General features: G+C 44.0%; 1 protein-coding gene across 1 annotated transcript in view; it reads right to left on the bottom strand.

Moving 5' to 3' along the window:
* The window catches only part of LOC126215193 (unconventional myosin-Ib), an 890,664-nt gene that overhangs the window by 371,825 nt on the left and 498,260 nt on the right, over window positions 1-20,579 (bottom strand). The window contains exon 3 of the mRNA XM_049941860.1: window positions 9,950-10,065. Coding sequence (XP_049797817.1) covers window positions 9,950-10,065 — 116 coding nt within the window. The remainder of the gene's footprint in view (window positions 1-9,949; window positions 10,066-20,579) is intronic.

The following is a 20,579-nucleotide window of genomic DNA, read 5'->3' as shown; positions in this document are numbered from 1 at the left end:
CAATTGCGATGCGAATTACCGGCAGAAATACCGATTTTCCCAGATGACAACGCCTCGTCGGGAAAACCTGAAGACCTATGTCTTCTGGATGTTGCGCTTTTTTTTCCACACAGTGTTGTCGTTGCTATGACCTTCATCTTCGAATAAATACTGCAACCCGCACCCTTCTGAATCTGCCTACTGTATTCATCTTTTGGTCTCGCTCTGCGATTTTTACTCCGCCCCCCTCCCCTCACTTCCCTCAAATACTAAATTGGTGATCCCTTGATGTCTCAGAATGTGTTCTGTCAACAGATCTCTTCTTTTAATCAAGTGGTGGCACACATTCCGTGTATCCCCAATTCTAGTTAGTATCTCCTCTTTATTTACGTGATCTGCCCATCTAGTTTTCAGCATTCATTTGTAGCACCACATTCCAAAAGCTGCTATTCCCTTGTTGTTTAAACTATTTATCGTCTACATCTCAATTCGATACATGGCATCACTTCCGACAAATACCTTCAGAAAGACTTCCTAACACATAAGTCTATATTCGATGTTAACAAAATTCAAATGTGTGTGAAATCCTATGGGACTTAACTACTAAGGTCATCAGTCCCTAAGCTTACACACTACTTAACCTAAATTATCCTAAGACCAAACACACACACCCATGCCCGAGGAAGGACTCGAACCTCCACCGGGACCAGTCGAAGTTAACAAATTTCTCTTCCTCAGAAATGCTTTTCTTGCCACTGCAGATCTACAATTTTAGATCCTCTCTAGTTAGCCATCATCAGTTATTGCGCTGCCTAAATTATAAAACGTATTCCTCATCTAATTCCGTCAGCATCACCTGATTTAATTGGACTACATTCCATTATCCTTGTTTTGCTTTTCTTGTATTTCATCTTATATCCTCCTTTCAAGACACTGTCCATTCCGTTCAGCTGCACTTCCAAGTCCTTCACTGTCCATCCTTCTGTAAAGACTTAGTGGTAATATTTTGCAACCATGAGGCACGTAGTGTGTGTGGCTTTGAATTAGTGTTTATCCACCTGTTATTGTGTTAGAAGTTTGGTCTGCTGTGCACTGTGAGGATACAATTAGTAGACCACGTAGAGTAGCTTCACACCTTTGTAAAAATAAAGTTTTAACAAAATGTCAATTTGGTTTCCAGAAAGGTTTTTCGACGGAAAATGCTATATATACTTTCACTAATGAAATATTAAATGCTCTGAGTAACCAGAAGTCACCCGTTTGGATTTTTTGTGATCTCTCAAAGGCTTTTGATTGTGTAAATCATGGAATACTTCTAGATAAGCTCAAGTACTGTGGTATGAATGGGACAGCGCTAAAATGGTTTAAATCATACCTAACTGGAAGAGTGCAGAAAGTTGAAATAAGCAGTTCACATAATATGCAAAAAACTGATGAGATCTCAAACTGGGGAACAATCAAGAATGGGGTGCCGCAAGGTTCGGTCTTGGGTCCTCTGCTGTTCTTAATATATACACTCCTGGAAATTGAAATAAGAACACCGTGAATTCATTGTCCCAGGAAGGGGAAACTTTATTGACACATTCCTGGGGTCAGATACATCACATGATCACACTGACAGAACCACAGGCACATAGACACAGGCAACAGAGCATGCACAATGTCGGCACTAGTACAGTGTATATCCACCTTTCGCAGCAATGCAGGCTGCTATTCTCCCATGGAGACGATCGTAGAGATGCTGGATGTAGTCCTGTGGAACGGCTTGCCATGCCATTTCCACCTGGCGCCTCAGTTGGACCAGCGTTCGTGCTGGACGTGCAGACCGCGTGAGACGACGCTTCATCCAGTCCCAAACATGCTCAATGGGGGACAGATCCGGAGATCTTGCTGGCCAGGGTAGTTGACTTACACCTTCTAGAGCACGTTGGGTGGCACGGGATACATGCGGACGTGCATTGTCCTGTTGGAACAGCAAGTTCCCTTGCCGGTCTAGGAATGGTAGAACGATGGGTTCGATGACGGTTTGGATGTACCGTGCACTATTCAGTGTCCCCTCGACGATCACCAGTGGTGTACGGCCAGTGTAGGAGATCGCTCCCCACACCATGATGCCGGGTGTTGGCCCTGTGTGCCTCGGTCGTATGCAGTCCTGATTGTGGCGCTCACCTGCACGGCGCCAAACACGCATACGACCATCATTGGCACCAAGGCAGAAGCGACTCTCATCGCTGAAGACGACACGTCTCCATTCGTCCCTCCATTCACGCCTGTCGCGACACCACTGGAGGCGGGCTGCACGATGTTGGGGCGTGAGCGGAAGACGGCCTAACGGTGTGCGGGACCGTAGCCCAGCTTCATGGAGACGGTTGCGAATGGTCCTCGCCGATACGCCAGGAGCAACAGTGTCCCTAATTTGCTGGGAAGTGGCGGTGCGGTCCCCTACGGCACTGCGTAGGATCCTACGGTCTTGGCGTGCATCCGTGCGTCGCTGCGGTCCGATCCCAGGTCGACGGGCACGTGCACCTTCCGCCGACCACTGGCGACAACATCGATGTACTGTGGAGACCTCACGCCCCACGTGTTGAGCAATTCCGCGGTACGTCCACCCGGCCTCCCGCATGCCCACTATACGCCCTCGCTCAAAGTCCGTCAACTGCACATACGGTTCACGTCCACGCTGTCGCGGCATGCTACCAGTGTTAAAGACTGCGATGGAGCTCCGTATGCCACGGCAAACTGGCTGACACTGACGGCGGCGGTGCACAAATGCTGCGCAGCTAGCGCCATTCGACGGCCAACAGCGCGGTTCCTGGTGTGTCCGCTGTGCCGTGCGTGTGATCATTGCTTGTACAGCCCTCTCGCAGTGTCCGGAGCAAGTATGGTGGGTCTGACACACCGGTGTCAATGTGTTCTTTTTTCCATTTCCAGGAGTGTATTAATGACTTGCCATTCTATATTCACGAAGATGCAGAGCTGGTACTTTTTGTCGATGATACAAGTATAGTTATGACACCCAACAGACAAGAATTAACTGGTGAAATTTTAAACGATGTTTTTCAGAAAATCATTAAGTGGTTCTCTGCAAATGGGCTCTCATTAAACTTTGACAAAACACAGTAGATACAGTTCCACACAGTAAATGGAATGACACCATTAATAAATATACACTTAGATCAGAAATCGGTAGCTAAGGTAGAATACTCAAAATTTCTAGGTGTGTGCATTGATGAGGGGTTGAACTGGAAAAAACATACTAAGGATCTGTTGAAACGTTTGAGTTCAGCTACTTATGCTATTAGGGTCATTGCAAATTTTGGCGACTTACATCTCAGTAAATTACCTTACCACGCCTATTATCATTCTCTGCTTTCGTATGGCATCATATTCTGGGGTAACTCATCATTGAGTAAAAGAGAGTTCATTGCACAAAAGCGTGTAATCAGAATAATTGCTGGAGTTCATCCAAGATCATCTTGCAGACACTTAATTACAGAGCTAGAGATCTTCACTGTAGCCTCACAAAAAAATGGTTCAAATGGCTCTGAGCACTCTGGGACTTAACATCTGTGGTCATCAGTCCCCTAGAACTTAGAACTACTTAAACCTAACTAACCTAAGGACATCACACACATCCATGCCCGAGGCAAGATTCGAACCTGCGACCGTGGCAGTCGCGCGGTTCCGGACTGTAACGGATTGTGCAGCCACGTCTCGATCCCTGAGTCAATAGATGGCGACGTTTGCAAGACAACAACCATATGCACGAACAGTTCGACGACATTTGCAGCAGCATGGACTACCAGCTCGGAGACCGTTACTGCGGTTACCCTTGACGCTGCATCACAGACAGGAGCGCCTGCGACGGTGTACTCAACGACGAAGCTGGGTGCACGAATAATAGAACGTCATTTTTTCGGATGAATCCAGGTTCTGTTTACATCATCCGTGTTTAGCGACATCGCGTTGAACGCACACTGGAAGCGTGTATTCGTCATCGCCATACTGGCGTATCACTCGGCGTGATGGTATGGGGTGCCACTGGTTACACGTCCGGTCACCTCTTGTTCGCATTGACGGCACTTTGAACAGTGGACGTTACTTTTCAGATGTGTTACGACCCGTGACTCTAGCCTTCACTCGATCCCTGCGAAACCCTGCATTTCAGCAGGATAATGAACGACCGCATGTTGCAGGTCGAGTACAGGCCTTTCTGGCTACAGAAACTGTTCGACTGCTGCCCTGGCCAGCACATTCTCCAGATCTGTCACCTATTGAAAACGTCTGGTCAATTGTAGCCGAGCAACTAGCTCGTCACAATACACCAGTCACTACTCTTGATGAACTGTGGTATCGTGTTGAAGCTGCCTGGGCAGCTGTACCTGTACACGCCATGCAAGCTCTGTCTGACTTAATGTCCAGGCGTATCAAGGCCGTTATTACGGCCAGAGGTGGTTGTTCTGGGTACTGATTTCCCAGGATCTATGCACCCTGCGTGAAAATGTAATCACATGTCAGTTCTAGTATGATATATTTGTCCAATGAATACCCGTTCATCATCTGCATTTCTTCGTGGTGTAGCAATTGTAATGGCCAGTTGTGTAGTAAGTGGGTTATTTCCGCAACATCCACAAAAAAATTAAAAATATTAAGTGGTCATGTAATATTTTGTGTACTGTAATATCTTGTTTGGACACCTTTTATTAACCTGACACGTTCCACATCATTACGAAGTGTCGTATTCATGATGTATGGAACAATTACTAATATAATATAATACAGGGTGATTCAAAAAGAATACCACAACTTTACGAATTTAAAACTCTGCAACGACAAAAGGCAGAGCTAAGCACTATCTGTCGGCGAATTAAGGGAGCTATAAAGTTTCATTTAGTTGTACATTTGTTCGCTTGAGGCGCTGTTGACTAGGCATCAGCGTCAATTGATGCTAAGATGGCGACCGCTCAACAGAAAGCTTTTTGTGTTATTGAGTACGGCAGAAGTGAATCGACGACAGTTGTTCAGCGTGCATTTCGAACGAAGTATGGTGTTAAACCTCCTGATAGGTGGTGTATTAAACGTTGGTATAAACAGTTTACAGAGAATGGGTGTTTGTGCAAAGGGAAAAGTTCTGGACGGCCGAGAACGAGTGATGAAAATGTAGCACGCATCCAGCAAGTATTTGTTCGCAGCCCAGGAAAATCGACTCGCAGAGCTAGCAGAGAGCTGCAAATTCCACAATCAACTGTATGGAGAGTCCTACGAAAAAGGTTAGTTATGAAACCTGAACGTCAACTACCCGAGGCGATGGATCGGCCGCCAGGCAGCCCGTGACAGAGCACTTCATCACTGGCCTCCAAGAAGCCCTGATCTTAGCCCCTGCAATTTTTTCTTATGGGGGTATGTTAAGGATATGGTGTTTCGGCCACCTCTCCCAGCCACCATTGATGATTTGAAACGAGAAATAACAGCAGCTATCCAAACTGTTACGCCTGATATGCTACAGAGAGTGTGGAACGAGTTGGAGTATCGGGTTGATATTGCTCGAGTGTCTGGAGGGGGCCATATTGAACATCTCTGAACTTGTTTTTGAGTGAAAAAAAACCTTTTTAAATACTCTTTGTAATGATGTATAACAGAAGGTTATATTATGTTTCTTTCATTATATACACATTTTTAAAGTTGTGGTATTCTTTTTGAATCACCCTGTATAATCTAAACGTAAGATATGGCAGCCATTAACGGGAACACGATTTTCACACGTGGGCTGCTGCAGAGGATTGGGAACGGCGCCGCGCCGCTTAGCACGTGCGTGGGCGGGGGACCGCCACTTGTCGCCGGCTGTTGTCTGGCGATCAGCAGGCGGGACGGGTTTTTAATCTCGCCAGTGCTAAATGAGCGCCAATGTCCCGATATTAATCCGCCGGCGGGAGGCGGGAATCTGCATCGCTGGCTGACTGCCTTTTGTTCCGCGGAGGCGGCGGCGACGACGGGGAGGCATTATACAGGCAACTCTGGAGGCTGCCAGATGGGGGAGGGTGGAGCAGTTCCAGGCTCTCCACTCCAGCGTGGCCAGTTACTGCCAGCGGTTCGTGCTAATCACCTGCCACGACACGGCGCACGGTGTGTATTCCTACACTCAGATGACAAAAAGACACAGGATACCTCCTAGTATACAGGGTGGTCCACTGATCGTGACCGGGCCAAATATCTCACGAAATAAGCGTCAAACAAAAAAACTACAAAGAACGAAACTTGTCTAGCTGGAAGAGTGAAACCAGACGGCGGTATGGTTGGCCCGCTAGATGGCGCTGCCATAGGTCAAAAGGATATCAACTGCGTTTATTTTTAAATAGGAACCTCCAATTTTATTACATATTCGTGAAGTACGTAAAGAAATATGAATGTTTTAGTTGGACCACTATTTTCGCTTTGTGATAGATAGCGCTGTAATAGTCACAAACTTATGGCTCACAGTTTAGACGAACAGTTGGTAGCAGGCAGGTTTTTTAAACTAAAATACAGAACTTAGGTACGATTGAACATTTTATTTCGGTTGTTCCAATGTGGTACATGTACCTTTGTGAACTTATCATTTCTGAGAACGAATGTAACATCGTGATCACCTGTAAATACCACATTAATGCAATAAATCATCAAAATGATGTCAGTCAACCTCAATGCATTTGGCAATACGTGTAACGACATTCCTCTCAACAGCGAGTAGTTCGCCTTCCGTAATGTTCGCACATGCATTGACAATGCGCTGACGCATGTTGTCAGGCGTTGTCGGTGGATGACGATACCAAATATCCTTCAACTTTCCCCACAGAAAGATATCCGGGGACATCAGATCCGGTGAACGTGCGGGCTATGGTATGGTGCTTCGACGACCAATCCACCTGTCAAGAAATATACTATTCAATACCGCTTCAATCGCACGCGAGCTATGCGCCGGACATTTTGAAGTACATCGCCATTCTGTCATGCAGTGAAACATCTTGTAGTAACATCGGTAGAACATTACGTAGGAAATCAGTATACATTGCACCATTTAGATTGCCATCGATAAAATGGGGGCCAATTATCCATCCTCCCATAATGTCACACCATACATTAACCCGCCAAGGTCGCTGATGTTCCACGTGTCGCAGCCATCGTGGATTTTCCGTTGCCCAATAGTGCATATTATGCCGATTTTCGTTACCGCTATTGGTGAATGACGCTTCGTCGCTCAACAGAACGCGTGCAAAAAATATGTCATCGTCCCGTATTTTCTATTGTGCCCAGTGACAGAACTGTACACGACGTTCAAAGCCGTCGTCATGCGAATCCCTGGTGCATAGCAATATGGTACGGGTGCAATGGATGTTGATGTAGCATTCTCAACACCGACGTTTTTGAGATTCTCGATTCTCGCGCAATTTGTCTGCTACTGATGTGCGGATTAGCCGCGACAGCAGCTAAAGCACCTACTTGACCATCATCATTTGTTGCGGGTTGTAGTTGACGTTTCACATGTGGCTAAACACTTCCTGTTTCCTTAAATAACGTAACTATCCGGCGAACGGTCCGGACACTTGGATGATGTCGTCCAGGATACCGAGCAGCATACATAGCACACGCCTGTTGGGCATTTTGATCACCATAGCCATACATCGACACGATATCGACCTTTTCCGCAATTGGTAAACGGTCCACTTCAACGCGGGTAATGTATCACGAAGCAAATGCCGTCCGCACTGGCGCAATGTTACGTGATACCACGTACTTATACGTTTGCGAGTATTACAGTGCCATCTATCACAATGCGAAAAAAGTAGTCCAACTGAAACATTCATATTTCTTTACGTACTACACGAATATGTAATAAAAATGGGGGTTCCTATTTAAGAAAACGCAGTTGATATCCGTTCGACATATGGCAGCGCCATACAGCGAGCCAATCATAGCGCCATCTGGTTTCTCCCTTCTAGCTAGACGAGTTTCGTTCTTCGTACTTTTTTCGTTTGACGCTTATTTTGTGAGATATTTTGACCGGTCACCATCAATGGACCACCCTGTAGTGACGGATCTCGTTTTGCCCAGTGTAGTGCAGCAACTCGGCGTGGCATGGATTCAACAAGTCTTTCAAGTCCCCAGCAGAAATACTGAGCCACGCTACCTGTATGATGACGATAGGTCCCATACTCCGAGGAGCGTAGGGGACGATGCGGGAGACCCGCACCGCCGACTAGGCAAGGTCCTAGCGGGGATGGTTTGCCATTGCCTTCCTCCGACTGTAAGGGGATGAATGGTGATGAAGGCGGCACAACGACACCCAGTCATCTCGAGGCAGGAAAAATCCCTGACCCCGCCGGGAATCGAACCTGGGACCCCGTGCGCGGGAAGCGAGAAACGCTACCTGTATGGCAGACCAGAATTGCGAAAGAATTGCCAGTGCAGGATATGTAGACGATATGACCGCTCGATAACGTCCCAAGGCGGGTGATCTGCGTGACCAAATCATTCGCTCGAATCGTCCAGAATGATCTTCAAACCAATCACGAACAATTGTGTCCTGGTGACATGGCGCATTTTCGTCCAAAACAACTCCATCTTTGTTTGGCAACGTGAAGTCCATGGACGGCTGCAAATGGTATCTAAGTAGTTGAACATGACCATTTCAGTCAATAATGGCTTCCGTTGGAACAGAATATCCAGTCCATTCCATGCAAACGCAGCCCAGCACAGTGCCCGTTGGTCAATATTCTGGGATATGGCAGGAATGATCATTTGAAACGAAAAAAGTCAAGTATACATGGGCTCTAAATTGCCTACCTTAAGAACTATGCGCAATTCTTGATCGTCGATACTATGAAACAAATCTCTTCTACTGCAGCCTCTTTTCTTTCCATATTTTGGGACGTGGTAGTATGGAACAAAACAAGAAAAAAAAGGTCCAGTAAACTTGTGCTCTAAAATACATACCTTAAGAGCTATGGGCACTTGTTCGTCTTCGTTCCGTGGAAGACAACTCTTCTAATGAACAAATGCGCATAACGTTAAAGGTAAGCATTTCAGAGTACATTTTCTCCTTGTTTTGGTCCGTACTACCCCTGCCCAAAATATAGAAAGCAAAGAGCTTGCAGTAGAAGAGATTTGTTCCGCAGTATCGAAGATCAAGAATTGCTCACACCTCTTAAGGTATGCATTTTACAGCTCATGTTTGCTTGACTTTTTTGTTTTAGTGATAATACCAGTCATAACCCTTAATATTGACCACCACATCTGATACACCCGGTATAATAGGGAAACATTGTTAGCAAACAGGAAACGTGTATTTAAGGCTTATCAGCTTACGACGATTAGATACTGCTACAGAATCTGAATCTGAAATAACAGTAAACAAGACTCAAGGTCAGGGACAAGGTAGGCTAAAATGGCTCTGAGCACTATGGGACTTAACATCTAAGGACATCAGTCCCCTAAGAACTACTTAAACCTAACTAACCTAAGGACATCACACATATCCATGCCCGAGGCAGGATTCGAACCTGCGACCGTAGCGGTCGCGCGGTTCCAGACTGTAGCGTCTAGAACCGCCGGGGAGAAGGTAGAAAAGGACAGAAAAACAGGGGAGAAGGTGGACAGAAAGATGGAGTGAGAGAGTGGGTAGACGGATATAGATAGAGAGGTGGACGAGAAGATTGATGGAGAGAGTGGGGAAGGAGGAGGAGATGAACAATAGGGAGAAGGACATCAGGATGTATATCCAATGTACATATAAGAAAGACACGCTTTCTCTTTTCTTTCTTTTCCATTTGATCAGATAGAGACATAGAAACGCGTGGCTGGAAACAGCTAGTGCATAATAAAAATAACAAAGAAAGCGTATATGTCCGACGCTAGTCGACCTTTCCCTACAAGTGTCAGTGTGACAGTGAGGAAATGTTAACAGCTAGGTGGAGGAGTTGGGTGAGAGACTTACACGTGCGGCGGCAGCTGGTGGGGTCCGTGGCAGAGGTACGCCCTGGCCACGTCGGGAGAGTAGAGCGCCAGCTTCTTGTACGGGTTCACCGACACCAGCACGTTCCCGATGTACGTCTGCAACACACACGCAGCAGGGTCACAAAGTGGTTTGCCAAGTTTTGTCACGTGCACATAGACCGGAATGTACAGTGTTACATCACGAAAACCTTCACTGAGAGCTGCAAAACTGTTGTACTGTTTCAATAAAATCATGTTGTTGTTGTTGTTGTGGTTTTCAGTCTGAAGACTGGTCTGACGTAGGTGCACGTTGTAATTTTATGTGTGCCTCACTGCTTTTTTTTTTAACTAAATTGTGCCTGATTTTATTCTGACAAGGGAACCTCCCCATCGCACCCCCCTCAGATTTAGTTATAAGTTGGCACAGTGGATAGGCCTTGAAAAACTGAACACAGATCAATTGAGAAAACAGGAAGAAGTTGTGTGGAACTGTGGAAAAATAAGCAAAATATACAAACTGCGTAGTTCATGGGAAGATATGCAACATCAATGACACTGGGAATGCAGGAGCGCCGTGGTCTCGTGGTAACGTGAGCAGCTGTGGAACGAAAGGTCCTAGGTTCAAATCTTCCATTGAGTGAAAAGTTTAATTTTTTATTTTCATTTTATGTGACATATTCCTGTCATGTGACGCACATGCCGTCACCAGTGTCGTATAGAATATATCAGATGTGTTTTCCTGTGTAGGAATCGGTTGACCTATGACCTTGCGATCAAATGTTTTCGGTTCCCATTGGAGAGGCACGTCCTTTCGTCTACTAATCGCACGGTTTTGCGATGCGGTCGCAAAACACAGACACTAAAGTTATTACAGTGAACAGAGACGTCAATGAACGAACGGACAGATAATAACCATGCAAAAATAAAGAAAGTAAAATTTTCACTCGAGGGAAGACTTGAGCCAAGGACCTCTCGTTCAACAGCTGCTCACGCTACCACGGGACCACGGCGTTCCTGAGCTCGCATTGTCCATGACGTTGCCTATGTGGCCCATGGACTACGCAGTTTGTATATTTTGCTTATTTTTTCACAGTTCCACACAACTTCTTCCTGTTTTCTCAACTGATCTGTGTTCAGTTTATCAAGGCCTATCCACTGTGCCAACTTATAACTAAATCTGAGGGGGGTGCGATGGGGAGGTTCCCTTGTGAGAAGCTCAGTAATGTATGTAAATACCGTAAATGTAAATTTGATTGAAAAAGTACTTGAACTGAAGTGAAGCGGAGCTGGGCAGCAACAAACTCTTTAGCGCGCAATCCTCGCAACGATAGTAGTTGTGAATATTTGAGTATGGGCTCTAAAAAAAAGACAATCGATTTATTAAAAAAAAAAGAGAATGTTAATCTGTATCTTGTGGAAAGAGGACGTGTTGCTAGGCCGTCGCTCAGAACGCATTGTTACATTTAATGAAAATTGCTATTTTAGTAATAAAACCGAGTAAAGTATGTGTAAGAGTTGCCAAACATTTATGTATGCAAATTTCCTGGAAGTGAAGAATAGAAATATCTTGTTTTTGGAAAAGGAGGTAATCTTCATTGTCGTCGCCGTCTATCAATCGACAAAATTGTAAGTGTACAAAGTTCACTAAAATACAGGAAAAGAAATGCATTCTCTATAGTTTTCATTCAATAAGGAACAACCTCTCATAATTTCTTAATTACAGTAATTGGATTATGTTCTTGTACAATAGTATGGTGTTGAACTGCACTGATCAATTTTGATATAGCAGAACGTGTAGTTTGAAGGAAGTTTGTGTGCCAAGTAATCTCCTTTTCTCACGAAAAGCACATTACTGTCTGATCTTACTTATTTACAACAGTGGTCCCTTAGGTATGAAAAACTACGAAAACCTGGGCTCAAAGCTATCCGCAATACGGCCAAGTAACTAAAAGAGTCGTATTTTAAACCTTAAAGAACAATAACTTCCTCCAAATTGTAATACGTCACCAACTGGTGCAGAAGCTGATCATTCAAGGAGACAGCAACCAAAATTCAGGTACCAGTTACGACTTAAAGTAAAAATCTCAATCAAAAATCAATCTCTCTCTCTCTCTCTCTCTCTCTCTCTCTCTCTCTCTCTCTCTCTCTAAACACATATATAAATATTCAAGATTATGTCTCTCTCTCTATAAACACATATATAAATATTCAAGATTATGTTAAAAAAAAGGTCATTTTATAACGTCTTTTCATCTCCCAGTAACTACTCCACCCTGCAAGCATTTGAACCTGCTTACTGTGTTCATCCCATGGTCTCCCTCTACAACTTTTACACCTGAGTTTTCCTCCATTACTAATTTAACAGTTACTTCATGCCATAGGATTTGTCGCATCAGTTCACCCCTTCTTTTACTCAAGTTGTGCAATAACAAGCTTTCATTATGGAGATGCTTTGGGAACTCAAATGGGGATCCCTGAAGGGAAGGCGACGTCCTTTTCGAAGAATACTGTTGAGAACACTTCTCGTGGGAAGAAAAGACCATCGGTCTGGCTAAAACAATTTGAAACTGGATTAAAATCTACCTTGTCCACAATAAAATGTATATTTGCAATGATTTCCGGTTTCGGTTACAATGTGACTATTTTCGAGCAGTTGGCGTTCGTGGGGTCTTATCACCAGCTCCGTTCATCGCCACCACCAACCATCATGGTATAGGATACTCTGAAGATGGTCACGTTCTGGCCGAAACCGGTAAACATTGCAAACATACATTTTATTGCGGTCAACACTGTTCTTAATAGTATTGGTTAAAAACAGTCTTGGTTGGAATTTTAGTTTTTTATTTTTCAACGACGCGTTTCGCCTTATTTAGGCATCATCAGGTGGTGCATTATGCTTACTACCTGAGCCCCCATCTTATTCTGTTACTCGCTCCTGTGAACGGGAAAGCGTTATGCGGATCTTGGTGTCACTCGCGTCCATCTAGAAAAGTTTTTACTGAGTTTAATGAAGGCGATGTTGGCCTGATATAATTCGACGATACCCTTTGGCTACACTAACAAAGGATTCTTCTCAGAAATACCAAATTAAGATAACCTGAAGTTGCCTAAGTAAGGCGAAACGCGTCGTTGAAAAATAAAAAACTAAAATTGCAACCAAGACTGTTTTTAACCAATACTGTTAAGCACTGGATTGATGTATGCCACATATGGATTGGAAAAATTTCTACTGTTCTTAATCCATTTTTAAACAGTTGAGAAAATTTAAAGCTGACTGCAGAACGATTCTACCGCCGCCAACGCACATTTTGCGTGAGTAACGTAAAGACTGGAGAAATTAGTGCCTGGTTTTATAGTCGGAATTACGGAATGGCAGCTCTGTCTTCTGGCACATCTCTCACTAACACTAATGCTTACTAACACTAATGATAATTAAGAAAGCAAAAAAAGTCATTTCAAGAGGCAAATAACAAAACAAAATGGGAATGGGTCGCAGCTTGCTTTCCTACATATCCTTAACAGCACCATAACTGTGTCCTTTCATTGCCACCTTCAATTTTGGGAACAACCAGAAGTCGGGTGGGGCCAAAGACGGCGAATGCGGCGGGTGGTCTAGGATTGTGATCCATTCGCTGCCCAAACAGTCGCGCACAGTCTTCACCAACTGCGACATAGTCGCGTTCACAAACAGTGATCCAATACTGTCAGATATATTTTATTCCAGTCTTTGATCACAATATCAGTTCTTTAGACGATCACCGGTTTCAGTCCGTAACGACCATCCTCAGATCTACAATATACAAATATATACACGTAGTGAGCAGTGTGTCTTTCAACATAATACAGCAATACATATCACAATATACTATCATGCAACCAGGGAAATGTACAGATAAAATACAGTAAAACGTACCTTTTTTTACACCATGTCCTAAAGCGATAAGGCCATAATGGTATCGCCAAAACATATAAATATAATCAGCACAGCACCGTCACATAGATCTAACCTTACTTGATGATTTATGTCGAGAACAGTAGGCATTCGCCTTACTTCCATACATTAGTCGCTCTAATCCTGTAGCTGATTATGCCCTACCTATTCATGGAATGTATAGCCAGGCTATATAATTTTAGTTATTGACTGTTAATACAGGGTGTTTCAAAAATGACCGGTATATTTGAAACGGCAATAAAAACTAAACGAGCAGCGATAGAAATACACCGTTTTTTGCAATATGCTTGGAACAACAGTACATTTTCAGGCAGACACTTTCGAAATTACAGTAGTTACAATTTTCAACAACAGATGGCGCTGCGGTCTGGGAAACTCTATAGTACGATATTTTCCACATATCCACCATGCGTAGCAATAATATGGCGTAGTCTCTGAATGAAATTACCCGAAACCTTTGACAACGTGTCTGGCGGAATGGCTTCACATGCAGATGAGATGTACTGCTTCAGCTGTTCAATTGTTTCTGGATTCTGGCGGTACACCTGGTCTTTCAAGTGTCCCCACAGAAAGAAGTCACAGGGGTTCATGTCTGGCGAATAGGGAGGCCAATCCACGCCGCCTCCTGTATGTTTCGGATAGCCCAAAGCAATCACACGATCATCGAAATATTCATTCAGGAAATTAAAGACGCCGGCCGTGCGATGTGGCCGGGCACCATCTTGCATAAACCACGAGGTGTTCGCAGTGTCGTCTAAGGCAGTTTGTACCGCCACAAATTCACGAAGAATGTCCAGATAGCGTGATGCAGTAATCGTTTCGGATCTGAAAAATGGGCCAATGATTCCTTTGGAAGAAATGGCGGCCCAGACCAGTACTTTTTGAGGATGCAGGGACGATGGGACTGCAACATGGGGCTTTTCGGTTCCCCATATGCGCCAGTTCTGTTTATTGACGAAGCCGTCCAGGTAAAAATAAGCTTCGTCAGTAAACCAAATGCTGCCCACATGCATATCGCCGTCGTCAATCCTGTGCACTATATCGTTAGCGAATGTCTCTCGTGCAGCAATGGTAGCGGCGCTGAGGGGTTGCCGCGTTTGAATTTTGTATGGATAGAGGTGTAAACTCTGGCGCATGAGACGATACGTGGACGTTGGCGTCATTTGGACCGCAGCTGTAACACGGCGAACGGAAACCCGAGGCCGCTGTTGGATCACCTGCTGCACTAGCTGCGCGTTGCCCTCTGTGGTTGCCGTACGCGGTCGCCCTACCTTTGCAGCACGTTCATCCGTCACGTTCCCAGTCCGTTGAAATTTTTCAAACAGATCCTTTATTGTATCGCTTTTCGGTCCTTTGGTTACATTAAACCTCCGTGAAAACTTCGTCTTGTTGCAACAACACTGTGTTCTAGGCGGTGGAATTCCAACACCAGCAAAATCCTCTGTTCTAAGGAATAAACCATGTTGTCCACAGCACACTTGCACGTTGTGAACAGCACACGCTTACAGCAGAAAGACGACGTACAGAATGGCGCACCCACAGACTGCGTTGTCTTCTATATCTTTCACATCACTTGCAGCTCCATCTGTTGTTGAAAATTGTAACTACTGTAATTTCGAAAGTTTGTCCGCCTGAAAATGTACTGTTGTCCCAAGCATATTGCAACAAACGGTGTATTTCTATCGCTGCTCGTTTAGTTTTTATTGCCGTTTCAAATATACCGCTCATTTTTGAAACACCCTGTATGTTGTTTAAACGTTTTCTGTGGGAGACGTATCACGATGTATGTACAGCCCTCTAGTGGTTAAGTTCTGAAGATCGGTGCGCGCCTACATAGCATCCTGGCGGCCGACCCAACAGAGGGCGCTGATAATTGATCTGTCTCTTCTTCAGCCGTCATATACACATTTTATCTTTCATAGGCAATTTATAGGTTGCTACAGACAATGTATTACGTATATTAATTGTTGACCGTAAATTCACCATAAAACGGGTCGGACCTATTCTCTTAATATATTTCCTTTTTAATAATTTTATATATGTAACTGTATTCGTCTTTTAATGTATCACAATTGGTTTCTATGATAGTTATCAATTTTAAAAGTCTGCTACATGTATTTTACCTAATGTGTTTTTATCAGATTATGTTTTTTGCGTAAATGATGACTACATGCAAGCCGACAGTAGCGACATCTTGGGAGGATGTAGGCAAACAGATTTCGGGTAGCTACTATACTTCAATAGCCAGTTGCAATAATGACACCTTATTTTAAATCTATGTGACGATGCTATGCTGATTATATTTATAAGTTTTGACGATGCCATTATGGCCTTATCACTTTAGGACATGGTGTAAAAAAAGGTACGTTTTACTGTATCTTATCTGTACATTTCCCTGGTTGCATGATAGTATATTGTGATACATATTGCTGTATTATTATCCCCTTCTCCCACCTCCTCCTTTTCCTTGAAAGGATACGGATCCTGTACACCTCCCGTAAACTCGATCCTCCTCACCCGCTCGTCTCCCCGATCCTCTCCCACCCCCGCCCGCTGCCGCGCCTGTATTGCCACGTCCCACCTGGTCTCCATCTCTCCACCCTCCTTACCCTCTCCCAAGGTGGCTTCCGCCAGCTCCCCCTCCCTGATGATGTCCTCCTCCCCTCCATCTACCCCTCCTATCAACTTTGATCCTCCCCCCCCCATCTCCTGTGTCCTTTAGGCACCCTCCCTCCCTCCTTTCCCTTCCCTTCTCTTTCCTTTCCCCCCTCCCTCCTCCCCTCTTCCCCGGGCTTCCCCTCCCCTTCCTCCCTCCCCCTCTCTCTCCTTTGCCCATGGCATCTCTGCTCTCCCCTCTCGCTCTCCCACTCCCCTTGCTCCTCCTCCTCTCTTGGCAGGTCCCCAGACTCGCACACGCATAGTGAACATTCGCGCGCCGGAGATCATCGCCTTCTGTGTCTCGTGTGTGTGACGTCGTTTGGTGTTTTTGGTGTCCGCCGTCCCACTACTACGTTCACTTGTGCCGTCGGATTCGTCAGTGTTCTGTGCGCCGTGCCAACGTGTTTTCAGTGTTGTTATCGTCACGTGTGAACGATTCCGTGTTTTTTGTGTCTCTGTGACCTCTCTCTTTTGCCTGTCACTTTGTTCATTATCATTCTCCGTTCTTATACTATTGTAAAACGCTATGGCTGAAGAGCGGCGTAGTGTGCCGCTGCCAGCCTACCTGATTTGTACAGGTTTTAAAATAACAATAAAGTAAAAAAAAAAGCTGTATTATGCTGAAAGACACACTGCTCACTAGGTGTATATATTTGTATACTGTAGATCTGAGGATGGTCATTACGGACTGAAACCGGTGATCGTCTAAAGAATTGATATTGTGAACAAAGACTGGAATAAAAAATATGTGCGCATAGTCTTCGCTTTGTAGGATGACGCGTCGTCAGGGAGGAACCTTCCTCTCGGTATTCTGGTAGAATTCGACGAATTCTCGCCCACAAATGCTAGGGGACACAAAAAGCTTGACGTTGCTTCACTGCTCCACTGCCATTTTCAGACAAGTGTTGGACGCGTACTGTTCCATTCGAGGTCAGGATGCCTGCCACAGCAATACTAGCGCTTTGACTCTCTGTACAGCTGTTTTTCAAACTTCAAGGATCGTAGCGCAACGTGCAACCTGCAGTTTGGAATTTCGCACAAGCAGTCCTAGCGGAACTAGGACACACTGTGCATACAAACAGCTCATGACCATCTTTCACTCTCACTCTGAGAAAGGTCGAATCATTGACATGAGGGACATGGGAACATTGTACCGACAGACTGTTGGGCATTAGTCCAGTGAATGCAGAACGGGTCTTCATGTGGACAACATAGCAGTAAGCACGGGTCCTTCCAGAAGGACTATACCAAGAGAAGATCACAGAATTATTCGTCTGGATCCGAGGAATACGCAGATGACAACAGCTGAGTTCTGGACAGAGGTTACAGGTAGACTGCTAGAAACTGGGTTAAGATCTTGAGATCCATAGTGTCACTTACCAACGACACCATACCGCACACTACACGTACTTCCCTGGTGTGGAACCAGAGTCAATTGGGACATTGGGTAGCATTCTCAGGTGTTCAGTGATCAGTCTCGCATTTGTGTGTGGCGGGCAGAACGACGCCGGTGTGTTTGTACACGAGTAGGTGGTAGGTTACAGAAAGCAGCCATAATCAAGGCTTCTAGCTCTTTAACTCCTGGAATTATGGCGAGGGGAGCTAGTGGGTATTACAACGGCAGGCCGGTTTCTACCATTAGGCAACTCTAGGCGGCAAAGGGCAAAGGGCGCAAAAATTAATTTCAAATCGAACAGCGAAAAAACTGAGCGAATTAGGAGAAAAAACTGAGAAAGAGGAAAAATTTATACAATGACTTTCACTCTGATTCTGTATAACGAAAAAAATCTTAAGCCAAAAATTTACTTTACAGAAGAAGGAATATTCCAAGGCCAGTAACTTCGCTGAAAGAAACAATGTAATGATAAAAAGGTACTTAATAAATTTTTTTTACTTGGGTTTTAATGACCACAGTCAGGAACTCAATGGCCGATAAGTAGTCGCCCGTCCTTAATTTAGGACTACGGACTCCACAGAAGAGATAGAGTCAATGCCTTTACACAAACACATCATCCATGCCTCACCGAGATTCGAACCTGGACTCATCTCGGACGGATGATCAAAAGGCAATCGCTTCGACCTCTGCCCTACCGGGGCGGCTAATAAAAGTTGTACAACTCTCAAAAGAAAATGCAAACCAGGCGTCACTTTCTTATTAATTTGCAAGAAAGTGTATGCTGAAAAAAATGAGATTTATTCCTCATTCTAAAAATATTTCAGTTAAAAGAGAAACGAAATAACACCACGATTATGCAGATGACCAAGCTTGGTGCTTCGCCATGTCTTCCATCAGTTCAGAATAAATTCAAGGAAATATTCATGCGCACCAGAAAATAGTTCCTCGCATTTATTAGTCCGTTTCCTTGCAATTAAATGAAATCAGTAATTGATACTAAATTTGGTTGCGCTAATATATTCATTTGGGTTTAGGAAATGTGAAGGCGCCAGAGAGGCAGTCCCGACATTGCAGTTGACAATGGAAGCAAGACTGAAGGAAAAGAAAGACACGTTCACAGGATTTGTCAACCTGTAAAAAGCATTTGCAAATGTAAAACGGTGCTAAATGTTCGGAATTCTGAGAAAAATATGGGTAAGATATAGGAAAAGAAATTAAAATATGACATTTCAGTCTTTGATCGCTATTTTTTTTATTTTCAATGACCGGTTTCAGGCTGGCTGCCCATCTTCAGATTTGTTAGATAAAGTTAGAAATACAATTAACAAGAAAGATATGGTTACTGAAAGAACTATCTTAGTTTACAAAAAGAAATTTTGGAATGTATTATATGCCAACATACCATATATTGCAGTTACAGAGTAACCTGTCAGTACAGAACTATTGGTTGGCTGTCATAACTAAAGTAATTTTTTTTAATCTGTTAAAACCTTATATCACAGTTTGGAGAAACCTGATTGGTAAAAGTAAAAAGTGCCCTATTTTTTCACCATACATATTAATGGCGAATATACTATTTAAAAATAAGACAAATTTTAAAGAAATAACACATGAATAATCCAGAATGAGATTTTCACTCTGCAGCGGAGTGTGCGCTGATATGAAACTTCCTGGCAGATTAAAACTGTGTGCCCGACCGAGACTCGAGACCGGTCCCGAGTTCGAGTCTCGGTCGGGCACACAGTTTTAATCTGCCAGGAAGTTTCACATGAATAATCGTTTTTGAGTGGGCCATGAACTGAAATAATTTAGACTTATTTAAAAAAAATTTATAAAGGAAATTAAAAATATAATTAAAACATATAAATATTCTTTCGAAAATGTGCGTTTCCTCTTCTTTGTATTGATTGGTGGTGGAGAGGACTTCCCTACGTCAGAACGTATACAGCGCCACACGCAAAAAAGTTTTAAATTAGTGTAAATTATTTCAGTTCATGGTCCACTCAAAAAAGATTATTCATATGTTATTTCTTTAAAAATTGTCTTATTTTTAAAAAGTATATTCGCCATTAATATGTATGGTGAAAAAATAACATCTTAGTACATATGTACAATTCTTACAGATAAAGGGCACTTTTTTCTTTTACCAATCAGGTTTCTCCAAACTGTGATGTAAGGTTTTAACAGATTAAAAAAAAAATTCCTTCAGTTATGACAGCCAACCAATAGTTCTGTACTGACAGGTTACTCTGTAACTGCAATATATGGTATGTTGATATTTAATACATTCCAAAATTTCTTTTTGTAAACTAAGATAGTTCTCCTCCCCCCGTATGAACTATGGACCTTGCCGTTGGTAGGGAGACTTGCGCGCCTCAGCGATACAGATGGCCGTACCGTAGGTGCAACCACAACGGGGGGGTATCTGTTGAGAGGCCAGACAAACGTGTGGTTCCTGAAGAGGGACAGCAGCCTTTTCAGTAGTTGCAAGGGCAACAGTCTGGATGATAGACTGATCTGGCCATGTAACACTAACCAAAACGGCCTTGCTGTGCAGGTACTGCGAACGGCTGAAAGCAAGGGGAAACTACAGCCGTAATTTTTCCCAAGGGCATTCAGCTTTAC

This window comes from Schistocerca nitens, chromosome 12, assembly GCF_023898315.1.
Source record: "Schistocerca nitens isolate TAMUIC-IGC-003100 chromosome 12, iqSchNite1.1, whole genome shotgun sequence".
In the NCBI taxonomy this organism is placed as follows: domain Eukaryota; kingdom Metazoa; phylum Arthropoda; class Insecta; order Orthoptera; family Acrididae; genus Schistocerca; species Schistocerca nitens.
This window is presented reverse-complemented; position numbering and strand designations above follow the sequence as displayed.